Source organism: Anguilla anguilla, chromosome 6 (assembly GCF_013347855.1).
Source record: "Anguilla anguilla isolate fAngAng1 chromosome 6, fAngAng1.pri, whole genome shotgun sequence".
Taxonomy (NCBI): Eukaryota; Metazoa; Chordata; class Actinopteri; order Anguilliformes; family Anguillidae; genus Anguilla; species Anguilla anguilla.
Window position 1 is genome coordinate 47232574 of NC_049206.1, and position 14909 is coordinate 47247482.

General features: G+C 46.1%; 1 protein-coding gene across 2 annotated transcripts in view; it reads right to left on the reverse strand.

Annotated features, from left to right (window-relative positions):
• cnksr3 (cnksr family member 3) overlaps positions 1–14909 on the reverse strand; it is a 49545-nt gene that overhangs the window by 10347 nt on the left and 24289 nt on the right. Inside the window, exons 4-15 of one of the 2 annotated variants that reach the window (XM_035423085.1) lie at positions 13944–14031; positions 10036–10077; positions 9024–9143; positions 8490–8549; positions 7509–7577; positions 7114–7254; positions 5790–5914; positions 5154–5341; positions 4885–4971; positions 4091–4326; positions 1539–1599; positions 1416–1435 (exon numbers count right to left, since the gene is read on the reverse strand). In XM_035423085.1, coding sequence (XP_035278976.1) covers positions 1416–1435; positions 1539–1599; positions 4091–4326; positions 4885–4971; positions 5154–5341; positions 5790–5914; positions 7114–7254; positions 7509–7577; positions 8490–8549; positions 9024–9143; positions 10036–10077; positions 13944–14031 — 1237 coding nt within the window. Of the gene's footprint in view, positions 1–1415; positions 1436–1538; positions 1600–2619; positions 4327–4884; positions 4972–5153; positions 5342–5789; positions 5915–7113; positions 7255–7508; positions 7578–8489; positions 8550–9023; positions 9144–10035; positions 10078–13943; positions 14032–14909 lie in introns of those variants that run through there. The other variant, XM_035423084.1, reaches the window with a different exon arrangement.

Consider the following 14909-nt stretch of genomic DNA (forward strand, 5'->3'; position numbering starts at 1 on the left):
AGCTACAGATAGGGTCAGGTTATTACTCTGATCTCCATTGTGAGTCTAGGAGATTGGCACTGGAAGACTGTGATAATTACGGTAATCTGCCCCGTAGCTGGGTGTTACCCTCTGTAGTGGCAAACACAGCTGACAAGTGATGGTAACTCTGAATGTACTGATTGTGCTGGTGCATGCGCACGCACACACACACACAAGCAGGCATGCATGCACAGGCATACTCTCTCACACCCGTAGGCCTGCAAACACATGTTCATGTATGGACATACCCACACGCACACACATGCACTCACATACCCACACGCACACACATGCACACACACACATACACACACACAAACACACACACAAAGTTAAGAAACATTGGGAAGTGATTCAGATGAGTCATCCTTCGTTCTCTGTCTCCGACAGTCTTCTCATAAAATGAGGTTTAATTTGATTTGATTATAATATATAACTATAAAAAGGTGATGCAGAAATATACTGCTGTACTAAACACATATTAGGTAATCTCGGCTGGGCGTGAGAGTGCTCATAATTTTGGTTTCTCAACCCAATAAATACAGCACTTCACAGATGTAGTTATGTATTCAGTGAATTTAATTTGGTACACCAATTCAGTTTATGCTTTACTCTGAATAACCCTTCCAGGAATTGCACCTTACACAGCAGAGATGTTATTGTCGACAAGCAAACAGACAGCCACTTCACTGCGCTCTGCACTACTGTATGTACTGCCATGTGGTAACATGTTTGTCGTAATTAGGACTTGTATTTATTATTATGCTTGTCCCCCCCGCTCTTCTGATTGGGTTAGAACGGCCTATGGTGCGACGCCACCATTGTTGATTCGGCAGAGCGCAGACAAGCGTGCGCTGTTCACCGAAAGCACCTGACCTTCCTGCCGCTTCTTTTCAACTCTGTGGTCGACAAGTCGCACCAAGAAAATGGCTACTCCGTTCTCTTACCAATGTCCTTTCCAATGACCTTCTAGTGCCGGAGTTGGTGCTGTGTTGGCACAGACTTACCATCTGAAGTAGGGAGTCAATATTTGGGTACAAATGAATAAAAAATTAAAACTAAATGCTGAGTTAAAAAGGTAAAAAAAAGAGAGAAGTGATTATAGTACTTGTCCTGTAGGAGACTGATTCAAGATAGAGAATTGAATGAAAACAGATCGGTCTTTGTACAGCGCTCTCTTCATGTGAGAGAAGTAACCAGGATCTTCTGCTCTGACAGCTGTGTCTGTGGGTGGTGGTGGGGGGGTGGGGGGGAGGGGGGTGAGGGAGATAAAGAGAGAGAGAGAGAGAGAGAGATGGGGGGGGGGGGGGGGGGTGTTATGCAGTCAAACAGGGCAGCTGCAGTCCCAAGCAAGCGCTCGCAGTCATTAGCATTCAGACATGTCTTTCTGACACTGCGGTGGTGAATTTCCAGCAAGTGAATTAGCCAAGATAAGTACCTTATCCCTCTTTTCCCCTCATTCCTTTTCTTGGCGTGTTCAATCCCCCTTTAATATTTCCTTTCCCCCCCCCTCAGTCTTTTTAACAGGCTCTCACATAAACGTGAAATGGAACATTCATGCCAGTCATACGTTGTAAGCTGCTTAGGTATTCTGCACAACATAATCTTTATCAGCCTGTACACAGACTTGCAATTACTGCAGATTTACTTAAAGCTCAATATGCCTTTACACTCATCTGACGACTTGCAGGTGTTAAATGATGACAACGTTTAACTTAAGAATGACCTTGTCCACCCCAGTACGAAGTTTCACATAAACCGACGTGCAATTTCCAAATAAATTTTTTGTGGTGTGTCTGGAATTAAGATATTTATGCGGTTAGTTAAGGACAGACTTGACAAGCGACTGTGATTTTATCCCAGGATAATGCCACCCAAATAAATATATTTTCTTAGTTTAAGACACAGAGACTGCAAAGGCTAATGTCAACACTCATCACTGTCTCACCCTACAATTTGAGAGAATTAGCAACGTTGGACTCGTGCCTCATCAGCATTCATTTCTCACGCTATCCGCTCCTCTTTTTCGGGTGTCTGGGGAGACCGGGGAAATGCACTGCCTGCTGGGATCTTTTGCCCCTCAGTGACATGAAAGTGAGATTTACTGCCAGCGGCTCCATAACTAATCTGTCTGTGAGCGTGATGCATTCTGTGTTTTAACGGGGACGCTGATCCCTCTTAATTATGTGCCGGAATTCGCTCGATTCGGCCCAGGCCGAAAGTGAACTTTGCGTAAACTCTGTGGGAAAGCTGGAGCGGACGGCTCGGTCCCGAAGCCCGGACAGGTCCGTAAAGATTGGCTGAGCGTGGTGAGCCCCAGAAGCTTTCCGCCCACACAAGCGGATCCAAGATCAGCTTGTGGTCCCAATTTTCAAGGCTGTGCAAGCAGTGGCAATGTCCTCACTTACTGGTAAACACACATTGTTATATACTCAGCTGGTATGTGAGTAAACCCATGAACAAACCCATTATTTCTCAGTCACATTTTTGAGATCTTAACTGGACTTTCTCACACCTTGATTGCAGCCTCTTTCCACTACTCAGATGCTAAAAGTGCGCAAGCCATCATTGTAATAAAATCAATCACATGACAAAAAGTGCTTTGAATCAATTGCACTTTTATTTTAATATACTATTTTCAACAGCATTATAAAGGCAGTTTGTGATACAACACATTAACGTACAAGTTTCTCAATATGAATATTTAATACTGTCCTCTCGTAAGACTTAACATCAAGCTATCTGTGGCCTCGGTCTGTGTGTTTCACAGGGCAACCTGTCCCACGATTCCTAGGGAGGCCAACAACCCCTGAGGTTTACAAGGCTAGTCTGCTTCAAAGAGCTCAAACAAACGTAACTTTCTCACAACATTTCTGAAATGTTATGAGAGTTATCGGTTAGGTGCATCTATGCATGTGTGTGGGTGTGTTGTGTGTTGTGTGCATGTGTGGGTGTGTTATGTGTGTGTGTGTGTGTGTGTGTGCATATGTGCAAACTACTGACAGTAATGAATGCATAGTGCTCTTTCCCCTCCCTCCTAACTGCTGGTGATCTGAAGCACAGTGATTTGGAGCAGCACAGCTCTTAAGACACAGTGAGTGAGGGCACAGGCAGAGGGGCTGCCTGTGTCCGAGCCCCAGAGAGCGCTGGGCTGATAAGGCCATGATCTGACTGCTGTGCCCTAACGACAGGGTGACCAGGACCGTAACCGGGTTCGGTCACACGTAAGGTCGAGGGTAAAAGCAGCACGTGTAACAGTACTGAGTAAAGGCACCCTTACTGCATAGCTAGAGAGAGGCCACCGCTGGCAGTGTGTGCATTCTCAACAAAAATGTAACAGGCAACAACATGAAATACACAACTATATCTGAAATAGAAAAATGAGCAACCGTTCTTTTTCTTTCTAGTGTTAACTTGCTTGAGGTACATTTGCTAAGAAATGCATAGCATGGGGGGTGGGGGGGGGCATAATTGAAACGGGTCCCAATACTTTGGCATGTCAAAATCTACACAACTGTACAGATAATATTTAAACAAAAAATAAAATAAAAAATAAAAAAAACCAAAATGAATAACTTAAACATCACACATAAGAGAGTTTATTCCCAGAAAAAAAAGGCAAAGTGTTTTCTAGACCTGAATTATTATTTTTTCTTTCCTTTTCCTTTCGGAGAAGTGAAAAGTAAGACGTGGCAGACCCGCCGCTGCCTCCTGTAAGGCCCTCCGCGCTTGCGTAACCCGCAGAACAGTGACTTTATTCAGCCGCCCTTCCACCGTCTTCACAAAGGGGCTTCTGTGGGACCCCGCAAGCGCTCCAAAAGGAGCTGAAATGCACCGAAAAGGGTTCTAACGGAAACGGCCCGGCTCTGCTTGGGAGTCCGAGAGCGGTCCGGCGTTCCCCGTGCCAGACCGCCGGGGGATGTGGGGGGGGGGGGGGGGGCAGGAGGGTAGAGGCACCGCGTGTGGGGATGAGGAGGGATGGGGGATTGGGGGGGGGATCAGGGGACCCCGCGCGAGCCGCGCGTTAATGGGTCAGCAGCTTGAGGCGGCTGATCAAGTTGCCCAGGACCGAGGACTCCGTGGCCTGCGGTTTGGGGGCCGGGGCCGGGGCGGGGGGGTTCTTTTTGGCGGAGTCCTCCTGGTAGGGGATGGTGGCGCTGTTGTGCAGGTCGACGAGGCAGCGGCTGCCCCGGATGTGGTCCACCCCCCGCGACGCCGGCCTGTAAGGGGGCTGCAAGGGCGGGGCTTCCTCGGCGATGGCGGGAATGCGCTCGCTGCTCAGGTACCTGTGCAGGCCGTCCTCTCCTGCAGAGGACACAAGCGGCCATCTTAGCTTTCGGACGCACAGAGTACAGACTGAAGAGTACACAGCTACCAACCCCAACACATGGGGACTGCAATTACTGCTATTAGCTTTTACCTGACTTCCCATATCCAAGATGGCATACAATTAACTTGTGATAAACAAGAGCTGTCCAACCCATAGCATACGACTACCTAAAAGCAAAACCTACATACTGTAACATGAAGAAATTACGTCTAACATAGAACAAAAAAGAAGAATCTTCTAACGGCTATGTTATCTGGTCATATACTGGCTCAAAGTACTGGACACCACTCAAAATATCACTGATGTCCTCAGTGAATCTGGAGATTCTTTACAAGCACTGCTAGCACTGGGTAAAGGAATCTCAGAAACTGAACATAACGCTGTTGTAAAGCCCTCAATTGGGGCAGTAAAAACACAAAGAAGGAGATTACCAGTATGTGTGCAGGCTTTAAATGGATAATCCAATTGTGACCAATTTCATGTTCTTAGCTTAGCTGCAGTGTTCTATAGGCTGTGTTAAAACTATATATTACCTTTCCTTCCTTGCGACCAGGGCCTGGAAAATGGGTCTGTGACGGTTATACAGGTATCCGCTGGCATGGACAGGGGGCGGGGCTTACCTGCACAGGTACAAAACAGGCACAGAGTTATACATGCAAAGGTACAGTCACCTCCTATTGGCTAATTTCTTCTTACCCAAGTAGAACAGGGCCCTATCAAAATGATTCAGTAAATCAACTACATTGGGGTTCATAAAATGTAGACCCGCCCATGAGGACGTGCGGACTTTGGCCAGACTGACCACGGGAGGAGGTCTGGTCCCTCAGGCGCGGCTGCAGCACGTTGACCTCGATGGGGTGGACGGCCAGCTTGTTCTCGTAGTCGGCGATGGTGAAGCGCCGCCGGTTCTCCAGGTCCAGGAAGGAGTTGGGCGACTCCGAGCCTTTCGGCCTCCTGCTGGCGCCCGAGCACAAGCTGGCCTTTCCGTCTCTGCGAGGAGAAAAGCACGATCGAGAGATGAGAAGAAAAAAAAACGCCAAGCGAAAAAAAGCAAACAGGAGTCAAGTAGCACTTTAAAAATAGGGCATGATGCTAAACCTCATAGCAGAGCAAACATTTACTTCTAAACATAGTTTGGTGGGGCACCGAAATGATTTGCAGGCACTTATTTCCACAGGAATGGGCAACTCTTCAGAGGAGTGCAATTGCAAATTGGGCCATTCAGCATAAGCTTTCAGCCCAAGCGACTAACAGAAGGCAATTGAACATTGTATTTCATTTTACGACCCATTTAACATGGCCAAAAAAGCACAGCTAGAGCCATGTTCACAGCTCTGGTCACAATGTACAATGTGTTTGTGAGCTTAGGGGAAATATTAAGAAACCAAGCACTAATCAGAGCTCCTAGGAAGGTGAGCAGGTGGTCATGTGACCTCACCTGGGCATGTAGGGCATGGCGGGGGGAGGCGGGATGTACAGGTCCAGGATGGCAGGCTTCTCCTTCTTGGAGCAAGAGTCCGTCGAGCTTTCCGGAGACTGGGCTTTGGGCAGACAGGGGGTGCTCTGGAACGCAAAACGTCACGCGCGCGCTCTTACCAAGGCTCGGGAAACACTGACTGTAAACGTGGCTCTGCTAATTTAAAAACTCGTTTCGGAAGGCACAGCGCTGACACTAAAGCAGGACTGCCGTTTGCGACAGGTCGACATTTCCTATTTATGGGCCATCTCCCCCCCCCCCCCCACATCCCCCCCATCCCCCACCCATCCAGGGCCCAACAGCTCGAGGCTACGATAGGTACAGTTAAGATCTTGTTTGAAGTATCGAGGCCCTCTTATCATAAAAAAATAAAGACCGGGCTCTTTGATTCCTGTCTAAAACAAACAGACGGCAGAATGGGGCCTTTGTCAGGCCGGGCCTTGTGTCTGGGGAAACCTGCGCTGGGCGGGGTGCATCGGTCCACGTGTTCGCGAAACGGGAAGCCGTCAGCTGACGGCTGACATCACAGGTTCCTTTTGTACTTAATGGGACCCTGGCCGTTTCGGTAGCGCTGAGTTCCAGTTAGATCAATCTGATGGCCTAACATTTACCGTTGCATAGGAATACTGCAGATTCAGATTAGGATTGGATTACCGCTATTGCGTAAACAGGCGGAATGGACAAAACAAGCCCTTTGGAATCTGCTTGATCTTTGTGCAGCGGCTTTTTAGCTCCATCTCTGGAGGAGCGGGTGGGTCGCGGTCTTTGTCTTGCAGTGGGCGGTTCAGAATTACGCCAGGTTGAGATTTAAGAATAGAATGGATCCAATAAAGTAAGTCTGGCCTATTAAGACTCTTATTCAGCACTTAAAAGCCATCAGTCTAATGTCACTGGAAATATCTATACAATGTTTTAAAAAACACATCCTGATCCCATTTCTATGAAAAAAGGGCAGTGCTTTTTTCCCATTCATGGATACCTTTGTCTGTATCCAATAGCAACCTGTGCCCATTGTATGACATCACAATGTTTCTGTTTGTTTTTAAGGTTATTTTATCAAAGAGCACGGTTGCTGTATTGTTCCAACTCCTACACCTCTCTCCCCACCCTCCGGTGCTGCCTGGGTGGGCCGCACGCTTGCCTCGGCCTGCTGCACCCATGACATCACAGCCTCCGCTTGCAAACAAACACCACAGCCTAACCAACGTGGAACACACAGCCGCCGAATCGGTGACTATGACTAAAACAGAGGCGGAAAGGGGGGGGCGGGGGGGGGAGCCTGTACCTGGGGGGGCTTCCAGCGCATGTTTTTCAGGGGGGCGGGGGCAAAGCTGGAGGTGCCGGTGGGCCTCTTCTTCAGGATCAGCACCACGCCCAAAGGGTCTTCCCTCAGCTTCCCCACCAGGTTCTTCAGCTGCCAGCCCACCTGCACCCGATACGAGGACCACAGTCAGCCTCTCTCTTTCCACCAATCACAACTCGTTTCATTCAACATTCGGGGCACATTAAATTAACTTATCACAGTCTCTCTCAGGTCACATTGCATTCTCTCGCTCAACCAATCATGGCACGTTAAACGCCCACCCTTTGCCATGTTAAGTCAGATTCTGCCACTCGTTGTAGTACTGGTGTGGGGGAGTAGCAGAGAGTGACGGACAGGGGAAAGGTGGGTTTGCTCACCACTGTCTGCTTGTTGACCTGAATGACTTCGTCCCCGGCGTGGATCTTGTGAGTCCTGTCTGCTGGAGACTGAAAAACGAGAGAGATGATGAGCACATGATTTTTATTATTTATTACCTGCTCAGAGGCTGGCTTTTTGCAACACACAGCCTGTACCTGCTCTTTATTTCACACCTCACAGATTCTACAGCTCGTACACACGCCTGAATGATGATGTCTACTGAAGTAAAATAAGTACCTTGCTGTTTTTTTTTTTTTTTTTTAAATCAAGATTTTCTCAACGGTGAGGTCTTGCAAAGTTCACAAGTTATTATCATGGTGGAATTTCCATATCAAGAAATGTAATGTCTATGTGAGAACGCCACCGTTTTGTTCAGTTCTGAAACACCCACGGCAGTGTGAATTTGTTAAAGCCCGTTCAAAGGGGTCCTACATAGGTTTCATTCAGAGGGGACGAGTGGGTGGAATCCAAGAGAGGACCTCATAAAAACTCAGATGTGCCCTCCTCAGAAACAGCAGCCAAAAGAATGAAAAAAAAAAACCCCACTTGTGAACACTTGCAAACAAACAGGCTATTGTTTTCTCTCAGAGAGAGGATTTAACAGAACCAGAATGACAAACAGGCTGACTAATGTATTCAGGTACACACAGACGCAGGACGGAAACATCATAACAGTAATTATTTGTTTCTGTTTCAGATGTCGCCTTTATTTCGCTCGGTTTTGGGTCCACCTCGTGTCAAACGTGCGCACGTCACGCAAGGAGCCCACAAACATCTGCCGGCGTCAAAAGGCTTCCGTTTACCGTCGCTCGTAACGGCGATGAAAATAAACACCGTGACGGAACACGGTTGTAAACGTTAAAGACTAGGAAGCAGGAAGACCATTCCTCCGTTCCACCCGTCCCCATTTTCCAGACAGCCCAACCCAGACAGGAGACAGGAGAGCCCAGTACGAGCATAAAGGCGGGAATCAAACTCACATGTTCTGTAGTGCCGGTGATGATGTGTAGCCCGTCGTAAGTGGATTTTATATACATGCCCTGGAAAATGAGAGGGAACGTAAATTCTTTGCGGTCACAGGGTCTGTATGGAGGCTCTGGTCTATGCATGTTCGGGATGCACAATGTGTATCCCATGAATGCCGTGAATTACTACGGTAATGCTACGTTTTCATTGCTGTTCATAACACGTGTCGCAGGTTACAAAAAAGAAACTCAGGGAAAGTGGTTGGTTGCACGTCTACATACACGAGCCTTGAATTTATTTGACTCCACCATCACTTGGCCTGAGTTTAAGCTTGTAACACTAACTTTTCACTGTAGTTTTGATCTCCTGTTTAATTTATCTATTACGTGATAATAACAAATTAGACTCCGATAAGTAAACAGCACTAATATTCTTCAATATTTGCTTTGTTTTCAATCAGTCACTCAGTTTACTTAGGCGATGGATTGGTAGAATAAATCCATGTATTTATTTAGCTTGGCTCAGTCATCGGGGAGAGCCAATCTCACCAGTCCTTCTCCGGCTTTGACGTCCTGGATCTTCACCTCCTCCAGGCAGGCCGGGTGGCTCATCATGGGGTCAGAGGTGGTCCTCACAGTCTGGTCACAGATGCTGCTCAAAACCTTCGACTAAAATAAACAGGAAGACCCTCTCTGAGAACAAACACTTAGCAGCTAATTTCTGAAACAAAGTAAATGTGCTCCAATATCTCATTGCATTGGACACTTGGGAATAATTGTGGCTGCTATGTAGATATTCACTTTTAAAGCTTTTTAAAACGCTTTTAAAGCGTTCTTTGTCCTGCTCACTTTTATGCTGTTCTAGCGTTGGCCCCTTGAGTACGGTATTTCTGTTGTGTTGTAACTATTTCAGCACCTCTGGTGTAACAACAGTGGCAGCGAGAAGGGATCCTTCAGCACTCAACGGAAAGAACTCAGCTAATCTACGAATGTATCAGACGGAGAGGGAGGGGGGTGGGTGGGGGTCGGGGAACCGGTTAAATTTAGACTAGGCAAATTCGCGTCTGAACCGCCGACTCGTTCTCGTTTCGCATTCTCGGGGTCGGGGGGACTGTCACCGGCCTGTCAGCGTCAACGAGAGCCAGCCGTGGCCTCCGAGGCTCGACCGCGCCGCGGAAGGTCAAAGGTCAGAGGGTGACGGCAATGGTTAAACCAACCTGACCGCGTTCAGCGTTATCGCCCAGAGCGCGGAATGCCAACAAAGCATCTTTGGAAATTGGTGTCGGGGAGAAAAAGACAGAACGAGAGAGAGAGAGAGACACGGGAAGTTCTTTTTCAGGGCCTAAGACTGGTTAGTGTCACAGGCAGGAAGCAGCTGAACCCAGGCTGGGCTATTAAAACAGAGAAAGTGTCAGAAGCCCGTTGCCACGCAATCGATTTCCCAAGGATGACTTATTTCCCCGGGGTTTCTGGCACGAAAGAGATCCTTCTCTTTGATGCGATCATCGAAAGCAGTTCAGTTCAAACTCATCACAGCAGCACAATGAGACAGGATGCTTACCACTTCCAGGATCTTTTCTTCCATTTCGTACACAGTACAATCCTGCAGTTAAGGAGAGAACATATTTTAGAGGCCACGTCCTGAGTCATGCATAGTTAAAGGCTTAAAATATACCGTGAAATGCATACAAATACCACGGAATTAAAAAAAATGAAATTCCAGTGCTTGATAAAAGTATGTGAAACCAAACATCCTGAAATGGGGCAGCGGGAACTGGAAACGTCCCTCAAATAAACAGTCTGATAATATTCGGGGTTTTTAAATTACACGTCTATGGATATACGGTGACAAGCTAATGACAGAGCGTGGTGTGGGGTGACCGATAACCACTAAAGACAGTACAGAGGAGAGCATGTCTTCCCCCCACCCCCCCCCCTCCTTAACCAGGGACATTCCAGAGGAAAAAGTGGTACGAACACTGTGCTATCAGTTCTACGGGAGTTTGCCCGAGAGCTTTTTAAAAATGGAGCTCTTAGCTTGAGGTTGCATAGTTACACTGGGCTGTGTCCATCACTGAGAACAGAGGGGCTTGGTGAGCTGAAAGGAGGAACCCTTTTAAACTGCATCTGTTTGCATAATAGAGATGGACACTGCCATCTCTGTCTTCCCCCCCCCCCCCCCCCCCCCCCCCCCAAACCCCCACTTTCCGATTCAAAAAAGTATTACTGGAAAGGCAATCATAGGATATTGTATTATCCTTGCCACTGTTGTCTTAGGCTTGTTCCTGTGGGGGTTTAGGCCAGGATTGCATGTGAAGAGCATTTAGACAATTGTTTGTGAAAGGCGCTATATAAATTAATTTTGATTTGACATAAGCAAATGCATATGAAAATCAATACCAAAAGCGAATGTCAGCAGTACTAATAATAATGACAATCGCAATAATAATAATGATTCTAACAGTAAGCCTTGGTATTAAAATGGCAATGATAATGGCAAGAATAGCTCATTTCTCTTTGGGTCTTGTGATACCTTGGTTTCCTCATTGCCGTTGCTGTGGCCGTTTCCACATACCAGGCAGACACGGTGGCACATGTCGATGCCACAGTGATAATTGTTTTTCATCAGTCTTTTAGTTGAATCTCAGGAGGAAGTTTAAATTTAGGAAATGCAGAGACTTCCCCTTTTCAGCAGCCATAACTTTAAATGTCAGCTTTTCTAGAGGCCAGGCCAGACTGTGGTAACTCTCCTTCACTCCTGTCACTCCCTCGGTCTATATCTGTCTGTCTCACCCACATTCACACTCCCAGCTCCCTGCCACAGCACCGCCACAAAAATGTTAGGACAGGGGTGGGACCTCCATTCCTTACAAATGCACTGGCAGCCCAAATTATGAATTTACTATTAAAATTCAACAAGGATTCCTTTAGTAAAGTGCACCGTTCGATCCCGTCATTTCAGTGCCCAAAAGCCTTGTGTATCAAGCAGAATGTAGCTAAAGTCATAAACATGCGCGTGCAAGTACTTGCAATACCCAAGTGGAACTCTTTATCAAAAACATTCCTCTGGAATACCAGAGCATAGTTTTAATGGGCGTGGGGTTTAATTTACACACAAATTAATAACAGGAACTGAAACTTCCCCAACCTTTCCCCTCCACCTCCCCTCTGAGGTCCCCCAGTGTTGTGATGGATTAATTTAAATTAAAAACACGAGGAGTGGGTAAAACCAACCGAGTCGTGTAGAACTCACACCACCATATCTGGTGTCGTATCTCAGCAAAAGGCAAGATTTGTCAGTGGTTGTGAATCCTCCGGTTTGGACAACGTTGGGGGAGACTGACCTGCCGTGTTCATATTTCCTAGCCTTGCACATTCCACCGGCACAAGAGGGAGGATCGGGTCAGCGAACAGATAAACTTAACATGCCGTTCCATTGTCCGGGCCAAACCGAGAAGATTTGTGGGATTATCTTTGAAAGCCGTTGTGGTGACCGGAGACAGCTGCGTACGTACACAGCGCCACCGAGAACCTCCGCATAAATCTATTTCAAACGGACACCTAGTTACATTCGGTTTTCACGAGCGGCGCACATTGCGCGAGGACTGTTCTTCGTTTCACGCTAGCGTGCGTTTTTTATTAAACATCGGTTTATAATTTTTACTTCACGGGGTACGGTGTCTGGACACATAGCGTAAAATAATGACAAAAACATGAATGGAAAATGTTTTAATACTCGGGACAGCTAAATACTTGCACCTCCGCTCAAATTTCAACTAAGACCATTATTCAGTCAAAAGGTATTTAAGTGCGGTTTAAGCACAAGCTTCCTCTCGCGTCATCCTGTAACACAACGGATTAGCCTAATATATTATTAAATTAAATTCATATTAATGGCTTAAGAGCATTTCACTTAAGCAGTTTGTGAGTATAAGACTACAGAAAAACATTAAAGTCAATGCACCATTTTGTAGGCAAGAACCTTTGACATTACGCTACAGGAGTAGAAGGAAACAAACAAACTGCTGTTCCAGAATAGGGCTGACAACATTGGTCCCTGTGCGCCAGTCGATGTCGTTATCGGTAAAATTGATGCAAAATGGCCTCTGATGTGGAACAGGACTGGACACATGCAAGGATTTACACACTAGCAAAGACGCCACAGAGTGAATCAATATGAATCACACACTTTCTCCACATCTGAAGTGTGTGTAGCCATGTGGAACAGACTGTCTCATGCTTAGATCTCTTCACCAGAAAAAAAAATGTATCATGTGATGAGTTTTCTCATAATAACCGCTTCTTGATGTCTTCCACTTCTAGCCACTTCACACTGTTAATTATACCTTGGTTCGGTGCTCTTATCCCTGAACCCGTAAACAGTCTTAAATGCGTCCAATCTGTGGTCGGACAAGCCCAGATTAACTTGCCTTAATTGCTCAGAAACGTTTCTGCTGCCAAGAAACTTATTGCTAATAAAGAACACCTGCATTGTAAGACTGGATCGCATCCTTGCATTCGTTATTAATGCTCAAGTCATTAATATTTAACAATATCCAGTTTAACAATATCATTTTATTCACCAGCATTTAGCCTCAGCCACGCCTCCTTCATAGGCAAAGAGTAGCTGAATGTAGTAAAATCCTATGTTGCTGTCATGGGATTGAATATCAGTTGGCACACTGCTTTTGTATCCTTGAGCAACGCACTTCACATTGCTGTGGCAAATAATACATTGGATAAACTGGTTTTACAGAATATGTCAAATTAAGAATCGCATTTTAAGTTGCCCTGGATAAGCGTTACTGCAGGTTTGCCAAGAAGTCTCAAGTCTGCGTAAATCATGTAATCTTTTCTTAAACCTACTGTTTGACGTGTGTAGATTACGAGACACGGTTCATGCACGTTGTGGCATATTTTCGGAACATGACAACTTTATAAGCGCAATACACTGTAGGACTACCGTGTGTTCAGATTGCTGAAATAGTCATAGCGATGGATTAACAAGTCACCTGACGACATTTAGTTAAAATTTTACTAACATGACAGACACACATTCTTTTACCTCAGCGTAGGCTATTTCTCTACAGGACGCACGTGAAATCCAGCCCCCCCGCCCCATTTTACAACAAAAAAAAACTGGAAGCAGTTTTTTCAGGAAACAATGTAGTGGAATGTTGGCAGGGCTTTTGTTTTTTAAGACGATCCGCGGTTTTACGGAACGGTAAACTGAGGTTCGCACACCACGGCGGCCCTTCTCGTTAGCGCTGCTGAACGGCGCGGCCTGCATTCTGTTTCTAGTTCAGGTTTGTGAATCAGCTACGCTGCGGAAAACGCTAACGCTTTGGGCGAGTCGGCCCAGACTGGAGTGGAAAAAGTATTAAGAACTATTAAAGAGGGGGGGCAGGGTAGGCATGTAGGCTATTTGGAGATTAGCTCGAAGGCTGAGGAAAACGCAGCAATACTGACCTGCTGAACTGTGGTTGTCAGTTCCAGACACAGCTGAATGATTTTGTTCTTGGTAGCGGTGAAGTCGCTAATTCCAGTCAGGGGAGTTCTGCATTGACATAGAGAACAAAGACGAGGCCATTGGTCGCATTACATAATGGACAGCTAACACCACACAACAGACATATCAAGGATTGGTTCAGGAGACATACAACAGCAAGACAGACCTGGCTATGGATTGAATAAGGAGATAGTCTGAGACATGGCTTCAGACATCTCAAGGGCGACTGAGAGTGTTGAAAACTCAGACTTTGCCTTCGGTACCGTTCTCAAAGGATTAGAAACACATCTTTTACAATGGACAAATAAGATAAGGCTAATCTGGGCAACAACCAAAGAGCAAACACACATTCGAGATCATCCTGTGCACCTTATTGCACACCGTTCTTTCTCCAACGACATCCGCTTTCTTTCAGGACTATTGTTCTACTATTTGTAAATAGAGAGACTAAAAGACAGATTAAAAAATATTAATTATAATTATAACTATTATAAATACTAATTGCACAATCACTGAACTCAGTATGAGCACAGAGTGTCTCTCATAATACGTGTTGCATAAAGTTAAATAATTTAAATTATAAGGAAACTTTATGCAACACGCATTGAGAGACACTTTAACCATACAGTATATGGTGTGATATAGTGCTGCCTATATTTCCTCACTCGAAATGCTGTGCAAGTTTTACTAGACATTGAAACTTCTGGAATTTTAGGAAACAAACCAGACAGTTTCCGGTTTCACAGAAAAATGGACTTTGGGGAGGAAAAATTCAGGAAAGGAATAGGTTTGAAACCACAGATGCACGAATGCCCCTGATGGACATTCTTACTGTGCCTGTCTCCTGACGTCTGGTAGATGTAACATCACATTTCAGAACCACAAATGGTAACCCACTCCCCGCCCCCTACCCCCAAAGACTTACA